Here is an 11,942-nt window from a genome sequence, read left to right on the forward strand (position 1 = left end):
CGACTTACTTATGAAATGGATTTTACTTCGTTTTTACTTTTGTCCCGTGTGTGTAACGCGGACTTTGATTATGTCACCCGGTGAATAATACATTCGTTTATATCGGAATTGTTCAACAGCGTATAACCTATGGCTGATAGATTTCGAAATTTTACGAGCACGTCTATATAACGAGTATACTTTCCTTACGACCGCGAACGACTGCTTCAGCGCGCCACGTACGCGGAGATATTCATCTCGCTGTCGAATATAACGAGTTATCCTGCGCGTAACGCGTCCACATAACATCTAAGTGTCCACTTTGGCATAATGAATTCCCGTTCGAATGGTCACCGATAAAATCGCACCGCGACTTTCGTGAATTTTATATCGAGAAACGCGTATACGATTCGCCGGTTGAACATACCTACGCCCGGCTACGTAAAAAGAGGGAGAAGACCGTGGAGAAATGTTTGAGTTGAAACACGTCACACCTCTGTTTCCATTTAGCCGCCCCTGTCCTCGAAAGGCGCAAGCTTTAAACGTGAAATTAGGCGTGCCGCGGGCTCGCTGATACGCCGCTTTAAATTCGTTCACGTTTCGTAGACGGTATTATCACGAGACTCTCGGCTGGCTAAATTTAAATATTCCGAGATTACTCGACGAGTCGTTGAACAATGTATAAATAATACGATACAAGCGGAAGAAGAGATTGAAACAGAAAGAAGAGAATAGAAATAAAAAGTGCGTTAGCACTTACCGTTGTCATGCTGCGTTGATAAAGAGAAAGATAGAGAGAGTTATCGAAGAAATAAGAAATGCTGCCGGGTGTGTGTAGACGTGGACGATATCTCTTTAGTTTTCTCCCTGGTCACTTGGTCGTAGAGAAGAAAAGGATGTTGGATCTCCGGACGAGAAGAGCGTGAAATCCTTCTGGACGACGACTGGATACACCACCACGAGGTGATCACGAGGCACAAGTCTCAGTGACGAAGTGCTAGGTTGTCTCTTGATCGTGTAGGAAGAAAGAGGGGGTGTGTTGGTACCACGGGAGAGCTTGGACTTTGGAGGTCAGAGGGCGAGTGATTGGTGGAGCTTGCGCGGGCTACATTTATACTGCAACCACTCACCCCTCTTCCACGATTTTCTTCCGTACCACCAAGAGATCCTCGCTGTATCCACCACCATTGGTACCAGCACCACCAACTTGTTCCTCCTCCACGTTGTTACGGCCGCCCCGTATGTGTTGTACACCCTCTGTTTCATTACGTCATTGGATCTAGTCTCCACCCCGACCGATGATATCACAGAAGACGACCCCTCGGCGAGAAACTCTGGCGACCGGCGGTGCCACGCAAAACTGTTTTTCGGACGGGAGAGACTTCTTACGTAGATTCATGAATGAACCTTTGTGAATGGAGCTCCAAGTGGAAGGGGGAGGAGACATTGTCTACGGATTCGATATAAGATGATGTAACTTCGCCGTGTGTACGTTACTCGCGAGATATATTTCGATTAACGTATTACACGTAGTTGTATGTTTCTTTTTTTTTCCCTTTTTTCTTCAACGTTTACCTCGAAGAGTGTTTCTTCCGTCGTGACGATTCTCGCGGATTTTCATACAGTTTGTGATTAAGCACGGAAGTTGGAAGTTTGTGAATACGCTGGGTGATGTATGAAGGTTATTATCTTGATACAATGCGCGTTGCAACTCTGGAGAAATGTTCATCGTTGCCGTGTTAAATGATTTCAATTTCAAGTTACACCCTTGTAACATTCATCTTCGACGAGATCCCTTTTCTTCCAATTATTGTTGCTACGTTGCTTGCCTGTGAATTATTTCAAGATGAAACGTCGAACAGATTAACCTCGCAACATTTGTATATAGATGTTTTTTTTTTATTTTAGACGGTCAAACCTACACCAGCCATTGTACCTCGGTATATTAAAATCTTCCTAGACTTATTTCAGCGAACGGGGAATCTCTTCCTCGTTCTTTTCTTACGTCTTCGTAGCTATTGTTCACGATTCTCACGCATCGTAGTGTAGAGAATACTCTGGAATGTAATCGATCAAGCTAATCGGTTGGTGTTTCGTTCGAATGGTAGTGTTGGAAAATGAGGAAAACCGATCGACCATGATACCGTACGTAAATTTTGACAAGCCGGCTTCTAATGAAACAGCGTGACTTGATATCGATTTCAAAAGATCTTGAAAAATTCCCAACGACGATGGCTAACGAACGTAAGAATTACAGAAGCGAGTTTTTTTTTGAGGAATAATTAACCCACAACGCCCGCGTAGGTCTCATTAAAAACGACAGGCAAGACTTGGCAGGCAGGTATCTGTTTAATGTGAATAAGCAGCCGTTCGTTCGCCTTCCCCCTTTTTTTTTTTTTTTTCACTCTTACGCATGGCAAGCGGTTAAGAAAAGTTCACAATGTAACAGAAAAAGCGAAAGGAAATTTCGTTGCGAACTTCATTCTGAATATCCTCAATTGCAGTTCTTCTTTCACATTTAAATCTACATTTTCTTTCTGTCAATGTTCCTTCTCTTTTGCAATAACAAATGGATCGGATCTCTTCGTTCCCTCTAATTCTCACTTGATATCCTTGCCGGACAACGAAATCGTAACGACTCTTCTTGCCCGCACTTGTCCACGATGCGTCTGAAAGAAGCGTGAGAACGGCAATGATCATCGAAAGTAACAGCGATTAATTCGCAATTATACGGACATCAATAAGGTGGAAACGCGTCAAAGGGAGAGAGAGAGAGAGAGAGAGAGCAAAGGAAGATATCAAAAACGCGTTAACAGTTGAGAAAAAAGCGTTCAGACGAAGAGTTTCGAAAAGGTGAGGAGGAGAGACGTAGCGGCGCCTGCGGGATGCAAGGATCTGTACGTAATTCGGTATTTATCACCCCAATCATTACATACTATAGAGCAGTTATATAAACGTATCGCGTCACGAAACATTTTGCTCTATTCAGCGGTGTCACTACCCCCTCGCCTTCAAAATTTTTGCCATTTTGCCAATATATATTACACATCGTGGGTGCATACCTACAGTTTCTTTGAATCCTGGCCAAAAGTGTCGCATTACATTTTCTTCGCGTTTTTAATGATCATTAAAAAAAAAAAAGGGAACAACGGGGTAGTTCAAGGTAAAGAGAGAAAATATTTCGTAAATAACCGGAGAATTCGGAAAAGAGTTGCAGGAAATCGTAGCTCGTGGCTTGGAGAAAGCTAATTTCACTTAGCGAAAATTTTAATAAGGTTTCACGCTTAACGAGGAATACGGGTTCAATCGTAGTTTGTACGAACGATTTGTTCTCAAGAGAGTGATAAAGGCCACCTTGGACTATTTAACAGAAGTAATCTCGTTAACATTTATTACGTTTACGATTCCTATCGATAATTGCGTAAGCTTCAAAATCTTTCTTTACCAACGGCAGCATCGCCGCCTTCGTCTCTACATTTCCCTTTTTCTCTTTCGAAATGAAATTCGTTCCGAAACTTTTGCAGCTTCTTTAATTACCGGTAATGCTACGCTCAAATAACTCTTCGACGTTCGTCATACCGACGGAGCCACCGTTTCAGCGAATCTGCAAAAAGAATATTTACGTAATCGCACTTTAAACTGAGAACAAATTACAGTTACCGATTGTACAGATCTTTTCCTCGTGTGATAAATCAATTTCATTTTTTTTCACCGACAGTCGATCGTTTCGACCGACTTCGAAGCATCCTGGCCGATGTCTGTTTATGCATCCTCTTCCGTTCTTTTTTTGTCCGCTATACCAGTCACCCTGAATACTCCTCTTGTACAGCTCGAATTTTTCGTCCAATCATGACTAACAGATTAGCTGAACTAGCGAATCAACGAGAGGGAGTATCCTAGAAAAGGAAAAACTAATTCTCGATATTTCGATCTTTTTTGTTTTGGGAAATATGAAGGAAATGTATGTACCGTGACATTTCTTCCATAAAACGTCGTATTCTTATAGGATCTTCCAACCACGTCGAACTAAAAAGCATTGTAAATACATCTTTCGATAACTTTTCAATTTCATTTCGACTAGTCGAAAAATACGCCTCGTACGTTTGTCCTGCTTCAGGCAAACTAACTCGCGTTGATGCACCTTTATACGCATCGGTACTAAAACTACTCTTCTCGTTCGATGGATCGATGACAGAGTACCAGATGAACTTTTCGATACGACGATTCGACTTTCGTAACTATAGCCGCTATTTTGCCACACCAGTAATTGCACCTTTTCTGCGACGAATTTGTTTATTGAAAACTTTTCGACGAACACGCATGAAAAGATGGAAAGAGACAGAGAGATTGGTGGTGGGGATGGAATCAGGGGGGAAATAAAATAAAAAAATAAAGCGAGATCAAATTTTTTCATCATCGTTCCTAGACGGAGCAAGTAGCCGAGAATAAGAGAATGGGGGGCGAGAGACGGAAGAAGAAAAGGGTAAGGGAATGTGCGTAGGCTGCTGGCGCCTAGACGAGCATCCCTCTCATATGGATCCGCTGTTCGTTTATGCATCCCGACTTTCATAGATTCTGGGAGAACAATCGTCCGAGTAATAGTAGAGCATAATTTTACGGCTCGAAACGATGGCGTCACGTTCGACCTCGCTTTTTTTTTTTATTATGGTTACATCGAAAATCGTACGGGTCGTTACGGTGCAAAATTACGGCGTCATTTTTTCCATCGATTCATACGATACCTCGTAATTTTTTAATTTCAGTGTCCGGTGATGTACTCTCAGGCGCCACACTGATTGAAATGAAATCACACTTCTCTAGTAAATATGGCGTTTAATTTATTCGTTGTAAACACTTTTTGTTCCAACTAGTTTCATAGAATGTTTGAATAATTGATTATACTTCTGTACTGTTTTTTTTAAATAGTTGGTGTTTTTCTTAATATAGTCAGATGTATTGCGTTTTATAAACATGTGTAATGATTTATATTGAACTTTTTAAGACGATTCGTAAATACCGATTGGTTCCTACTACTGCGTATCGAATATATCAGCTAATTTGTCATACTTTCGGTAAAAAAATATATTACATTCTACGTATTATAAACTTAAAATGCAGGTTTAACCTGACATTTTATAATTATGACTTTCAAACTAATGGAAGATTTTCTTTGCAACGAATCCGTACGTGATAATTGCGCAGCATGACGGTGCCATCTAGCGTCGGTTAAAGTGCATTATGTGGAACTCATGTTCCCTCCATATTAGAAACTACGAAAAGGGGAAAGAAATAGGAGGATAGGAAGGACGTAAATAGGGTCTCAACACATCGAAAAAGACGGAGAACGAATTTCAAGTCGGAGTGAGAGAATAAAGCAAAGTACTAAAAGTTAGAAGGGGAGCAATAGAGAGCAGGAAAACAAGTGCCTCTTCTGATTAACGGTGTAACAAATTATTGGATATTTCCCTATATTGTCTGCGACGAACGTTTCACGGTGATTACTCTGATATCTTGTTGAATGTTAGAAACAAAGCTGTACATGTAACACTGCGTGATTTTGTTGATATTTTGTGTACATTATTTGTCACAAGAAAATGTCGTTCGGTCTAGGTGCATCGATGAAGTGCCCATTTGTTTCTAAGAAGAAAAGATTTTGAGTGAATTTGATCGTAAGCCGATAGTAAATGAAAGAAAAAGTTATAAAGGTGTTTCGAGAATCATATAGAAACCTCGTGACATGGTATAGACGGAAAAAATAACGACGTGCATACCAAAATAAGAAGGCACTTCATCATTGCGCGGAAAGTTTTTTTTTCGACATATTTCGAGAAGTAATTGAAAATTTATTTTAGATGCCTAACATCAAACTACAAAGCTCCGACGGTGAAGTTTTCGAAGTAGATGTCGATATTGCAAAATGTTCAGTTACTATAAAAACTATGTTGGAAGATCTTGGGATGGATGAAGATGAGGAAGAAGTTGTTCCTCTCCCAAATGTTAATTCTGCTATTCTCAGGAAAGTAATACAATGGGCTACTTATCACAAGGATGATCCACCTCCACCTGAGGATGATGAAAACAAAGAGAAGCGTACCGATGATATAAGTTCTTGGGATGCAGATTTTTTGAAAGTAAACATTTGTCTACAAATACGTACCTTGTACTTCAGAAAAAGATAATATTTGTAAATATTTCAAAAATTTGTCCACAGGTCGATCAAGGAACTTTGTTTGAATTAATTTTGGCAGCTAATTACCTTGATATTAAAGGATTGTTAGATGTAACATGCAAAACTGTTGCTAACATGATAAAAGGCAAAACACCAGAAGAAATACGAAAGACATTCAACATTAAAAATGATTTCTCTGCATCAGAGGAAGAACAAGTTCGTAAAGAAAATGAATGGTGTGAAGAAAAGTAAATTAAAGTGTTTATGAACATTTGGTTTTTTGATTTCTTTTTAAATTCAGTTCCAGTGTTAAAAATTTAACAGTTAATATATTTCTTACATTATTTTGAAAAATCTCCAAAAATTGTCACATTATTTTTCATTTAATACATAAATAGTGGCTACATAACACAAATGGATTATTCCTTTAAGAATAAATCACGTTAATGTGTCTGTGGTTTCCTTATTTTGAAGTGTTTGTATAACATTGAACAATACTATTTAGCATGCATAAAAAATTACACAGACAAATTTATATTATTGTAATCACTGTTATCTCTATTTAATAATACATTAGATCTACATAACATTTATGTTTCATTTACATGGAATAGAAATTTTAGTTTTACTTCTGGCAATTTTACTTAATACTTCCTATACGGTTGTGTAATTTTAGAATGTTAATAATTTTGTGAAATAACATAAGTGTGTATTGGAAAATTACTTGTAAATTTATTAAAAAAATTAGGATAAACTACTGAAAAACTAAAACTTTGTGTATTATGTGATCAGTAGCTGATATTTTAAGCTCACCTTTAGAGAAGAAATAAGAAGTATTTGTAAAACTATATATATTTGCTGCACAAAAGTATCGGTGTAACAAAATTATTAGGATACAAATGCTTATGGCTATGAAATAAAATTATCGAGTTCCTTTTCAATATATCTATATTATATACGTTATAGTTTACTTTATAACAGAAAATAGTAACACAAATAAATCGACATACAAAATAATAAATGTATGTTCCCTAAATACTTATAAAAGGGTAAAAATATTGGCACAATCGAATAATAATATCGTTACGTAATTAAAAGTAAAGTTTTAATATTTTGCTGTTAGTCCGGTTCTCTTAAGAGCATTCTTTAAATTTAACAATGAGTTAATTAACTTTTTAAAAACTTCCAATTTGATATTCCATTCGTGCAATAGAACCTATTTTACTTCGTTTTTATTTCCTATATAATGCCCAATTCATTTTTCTTCTGCTTATAAAAACGTACTCGACTTTTTTTAATAAACGATATATCCTTGGTCCTAATAAAAACACAATTATTGTATTTTTTATTAATAATTTTTGCCATCCAATGAAAACGTCAAACGTGCTACGATCTGTAATAAAAAAAATTAGGATGCATCTTCGAATCAGATTTGAAACAGATGCAACATAACCTGCAATGCAACCGAGACCTTTAAAAATACGTAAAAATAATAAATCTACACACAATATTTAATTTTAATAAAAATATAAACGACAAAGAATTTTTTAATGCCCAATGATATTTAATACATAATGGGTAAGTGTACATTCGTTAGAATCTAAGTATTTAGAATTTCATCTTCAGTTGACAATAATTAGATTGTGGATAATTATTCTAGACGATGGAAAGAAAAATTCAATATTTGAATATAATGATTCAAAAACTGTTACAAAAAGATTACATGATATTTGTAATTGGAATCAACTTGATAATGTAGCAATAGAGTATCATGATTTGCAACACACAATGTACATAAATTACAATGAACTTCTTCTTGCAAAAAGTATGATTTCTGATTATTTAGGATGCATAAAAAACTTTGAATTTATTGGAATAAATTTTGATATATCTGAATATTGTGTAGTTTCTGTAATGCTTGGGTAAGATTTCAAATATTATAGAACATTTAAAATATTGACATAATAAATAGTGCAAAACTTTGTTATTTTCATATTTTTTTGCAGAATTTTGAGTAGTGGGCATAGTTTTGTATATGTACCTTTAGATGTATCAGGATTTGTGAATGTCAAAAAGTGTTTAGGTATGTGTTATTTGTTTTGTAAAGAATTAACTATTGAAGGAGACATTGTGCATCAATTTAGAATACATGGTGAATGTATTTATCTTGTACAATTGAAACATGTACAAAAACAAATTAACCAAAGTACAAAACAAAATTATTATGCTTATGCAATTTCTACTTCTGGTTCAACTGGAACACCAAAGATAGTTAGAGTGCTCCACTCCTGTATAGTTCCCAATATTCTAGATTTAAATAAGATATTAACAATTACCAATTGTGATAAAATTTCTCAGTTTACAAGCTTTACATTTGATCCTAGTATTATTGAAGTCTTTCTTGCCCTTTCAAATGGTGGGACATTGTTTATGGCTTCCAAATCATTGAAAAGCAGTCCAAGCAGGTGAATAGGAATTGTAAAAATAAATATCCTTTTTTATGGAAATATGCATTTATATAAGTGTGTTTTATCTTCAGACTTTTGAAAGAATCTTATTCTAGTCAAATCACTATACTACAAATAACTCCATCAGTATTTTTACATACTTGGACAGCTGAATGCTTAAAAACCACAATTTTAAGTAATAATACTTCACTGAGAACTATTCTTTTTGGTGGAGAACCTTTCCCCAAACTACAATTACTTCTTGAGGTCAAGCATCCCTCTAATGATACCAAATTCTATAATATCTATGGTATTACTGAAGTATCATGTTGGGCTAGTATTACTGAGACTGCAGTAACAAATGCACAATTTAATATAAATTACTTGGGACCACCATTATCACATACAATGTTTCAAATTAGAAATGAAAAGGGAGAAATAGTAACACATGGTACAGGTTTCCTTTACATAGGTAATACCATTATAGATTTTTATAATACAATAATTGTCTGAAAAGATTTATTACACATTGTATTTTTAAATAGGAAGTAACCAGAGGGTGTGTGTGATGGATAATGAAAACATTGAAGAATTAGAATTGCCAGTATTTCGTGATTCTGGAGACATAGTTGATGTAAATATATATAGTTTAAAAAAATAATAAAGTATAGTGAATGTAATTAAATGTATTTTTATTATAGGTTGATGAAGAAGGTAGAATATTTTACAAAGGAAGGAGGAATAGCATCATAAAAAAATTTGGGAATAAAGTAGACTTAACAAAACTAGAAAAATTTGCATTACAATTAAATTGTGTGAAAAGTTGTTACACAGTATGGGATGATAGTTACCATCAATTACACTTATGCTTAGTTACTAAGGAAGAATTTACAAATGATCATAATGTAAATGCTGATATAATAAAACATTTGCAAATGTTAGAACCTCTATATAGACCAGATAAAATTCATTTCTTAGAAAATGTTGAATTTACGTCTAGTGGAAAAATTTCCTTAGAATTTTTAAAACAGCATTATATAAAACAGTGCACAACAGATAGTATTTTCGATAATAGAGACTTCCATAAAATTAAAGGTATTTTTAAATCCGTTTGGGAAGACAATCTACAATGTGGAAATAATGGATTTGTAAAATTGGGAGGTACATCTATAGTAGCACTTCAAATATCAAATACCATGTCAAAACTAGTCAATTTGGATTTTCCTGAATTAATAGGCATGCTTTTAATGGATGGTACTGTTGAAGAATGCCTTAGTTATATAAAGAGTATTTTATTAAGTAATGATAGAAACAAAATAATTAATAATTCTAAATATTATGTTAACGATACTAAAGAAATACCTTTAATTACTACTATTACTGCACAAGATAATACATCATCAGAATATTCTAATACAGAAAAACAATATTATGACTCAATGAGCCTAACAAATGAGATATTTACTTGCCAGTGGTACAAATGCAAAGGGCAAACATATAGAAATGCGTCAGTAACAAATGAAGAATGTAAATTACAGTACGATTCAATTTCAAGAGTTGAAGTACAAAAAACTTACAATTTACAGAAATGTGTGGATGCGTCGCCAACCGTATTTCATTGCTCAAAGTATGTCTGTCATAAAAGATATTCGATGTATTTTGTGATTTAATTAACAATTATTTTATTTAGTGGTAAAACATATGCAACTGTCGGCTCTCATTCCGGTATTATTTGTACCTTTGGATTAGAAAAAGAATATACTTCTATGTTTAAAATAAAACTACCTGATAGAATTGAAGCTTCAGTTTTGGTTTTAGACAACTTTAGAGGTGTAGTAGGTAAGTTTTGTGATTTACAGTAAGTTTCTTTAATATCTGAATTCCTTTCTTTACAGGATGTTATGATGGTAATGTATATTGCCTTCAGTTGAAAACAGGAGAAATTATTTGGAAACATCAAACAGAGAATATTGTAAAATGTTCTGCAATACTTTGTAAAGAAAAGGAAATGATATTTGTTGGTTCTTATGACTGTTATATATACTGTCTATCTGTGAAGGTATATATTTATATTTATACTACAAGAAAGTAATAATACTAAAATGTATCATTGTAGGATGGATCTCAAATCTGGAAATTTAAAGGGAGCAGTGGAAGTATTAATGCTTCTGGTTGTTTGCACTTTCCAACAAGTACTGTGTTGTTTGGAACTTTAGATGGATCTTGTCTAGCGCTTCGTCAGTCGTCGGGAAAAGTTTTTTGGAAACATAAATTGTCAAATCCAATCTTTGTTGCTCCCTTATTACTGAACAGCGGATTTGTCCTATTTTGTTCTGTAACAGGACTATTATGTTGCTTTGACATTGAAGTTAATGTTAAGGTAATGAATATTTAGCATACTCCTCATTGCGCAAAAATAATCACTTTAATTTTGATTTATTTTTTGACTTTACAGCTGTGGACGTACAAAATCAACGGCAATGTATTTTCGTATATCGTGAAGCAAAACGATGCCTCTACAAAATATGAAAATATCATTTTAGCTACTCAGAATAAAAATGTTTATTGTCTACAATCTGAAGATACGAATTTTAAAACTGAACCTACATTGAAACACGTATTGAATCTTCATTCACCAATTTTGGCAACTCCCTGGTGTGAAAATAATTTTCTATTTATAGCATGTACAGATGGCACTCTAAATATTTACGACTCTATAAAAAATAGACTGATCAAAATTGAAAAACTTCCTGGAGAGGTTTTCTCATCACCCATTGTTGACAATGATGTCGCCATCATTGGATGCAGGGATAATAATGTTTATGTCTTAAAATTTGCTTAAAAATATTATTGGTAAGTAAAAATGTTAACTCTTGTTTGTGATGAAATAGATAGGAATACAAAGTAATGAAATTAATGTGGTATTATTTATTTTTTTTTTTTACGACTGTCACATTACAGTTACGTGAATAACGTTTTAGTTAAAGTAATAGAGAATCACGTACCACTTTTGAATAAATTTCGTACATAATACGAATTCGCGGGGTGCTTACAGTTTTAAGCGAAAATGCAAGCAAAATAAAAATTTCAAAAAGTAGCCAATCACTCATTAACAAAATATTCACGCATACATAAATGCACACGTATAGCAATTCCAAAAACAATGCATATCTGTGCATATTCGGGTTTTTTTAAAGTTATCAATGGCTTCTTTCATCGGCAATGACCATGTTATAAATATTTGAGAAAGAAATATTCCGGTTCACAAGCTCACATAAAATAACAAACATTTCAACGATTCCACTTTTTTCTATATTCTCATTCTTATACACTTGAGAATGAGAAAG

The 11,942-nt window shown here is 34.5% G+C and overlaps 2 protein-coding genes across 2 annotated transcripts; both read left to right on the forward strand.

Moving 5' to 3' along the window:
• The first annotated feature begins 5,211 nt into the window (after positions 1-5,211).
• Positions 5,212-6,400, forward strand: LOC108570975 (S-phase kinase-associated protein 1). The gene is made up of 3 exons (XM_017932917.1): positions 5,212-5,473; positions 5,832-6,110; positions 6,191-6,400. Exons 2-3 carry the CDS (start codon positions 5,832-5,834, stop codon positions 6,398-6,400), a joined length of 489 nt encoding a protein of 162 aa, XP_017788406.1. The 5' UTR covers positions 5,212-5,473.
• Positions 6,401-7,722: 1,322 nt separating this feature from the next.
• On the forward strand, positions 7,723-11,437 carry LOC108570945 (acyl-CoA synthetase family member 4). Its single transcript, XM_017932882.1, has 10 exons — positions 7,723-7,726; positions 7,809-8,070; positions 8,155-8,613; positions 8,688-9,067; positions 9,141-9,229; positions 9,297-10,222; positions 10,286-10,434; positions 10,491-10,654; positions 10,712-10,975; positions 11,051-11,437. The coding sequence occupies exons 1-10, from the start codon at positions 7,723-7,725 to the stop codon at positions 11,435-11,437; spliced, it is 3,084 nt and encodes a 1,027-aa protein (XP_017788371.1).
• Positions 11,438-11,942: the final 505 nt, after the last annotated feature.

The sequence above is a fragment of the Habropoda laboriosa genome, unplaced genomic scaffold, assembly GCF_001263275.1.
Source record: "Habropoda laboriosa isolate 0110345459 unplaced genomic scaffold, ASM126327v1 scaffold88, whole genome shotgun sequence".
NCBI classification, from domain to species: Eukaryota; Metazoa; Arthropoda; class Insecta; order Hymenoptera; family Apidae; genus Habropoda; species Habropoda laboriosa.

Bases quoted from the DNA above. Each gene is read 5' to 3' on its own strand.
- LOC108570975 (XM_017932917.1), top strand. From the start codon at position 5,832: ATGCCTAACATCAAACTACAAAGCTCCGACGGTGAAGTTTTCGAAGTA. The intron at 6,111-6,190 runs GTAAACATTTGT...ATTTGTCCACAG, and splicing joins GGGATGCAGATTTTTTGAAA to GTCGATCAAGGAACTTTGTT.
- LOC108570945 (XM_017932882.1), top strand. The intron at 10,223-10,285 runs GTATGTCTGTCA...TATTTTATTTAG, and splicing joins ACCGTATTTCATTGCTCAAA to TGGTAAAACATATGCAACTG. The intron at 10,655-10,711 runs GTATATATTTAT...GTATCATTGTAG, and splicing joins TATACTGTCTATCTGTGAAG to GATGGATCTCAAATCTGGAA.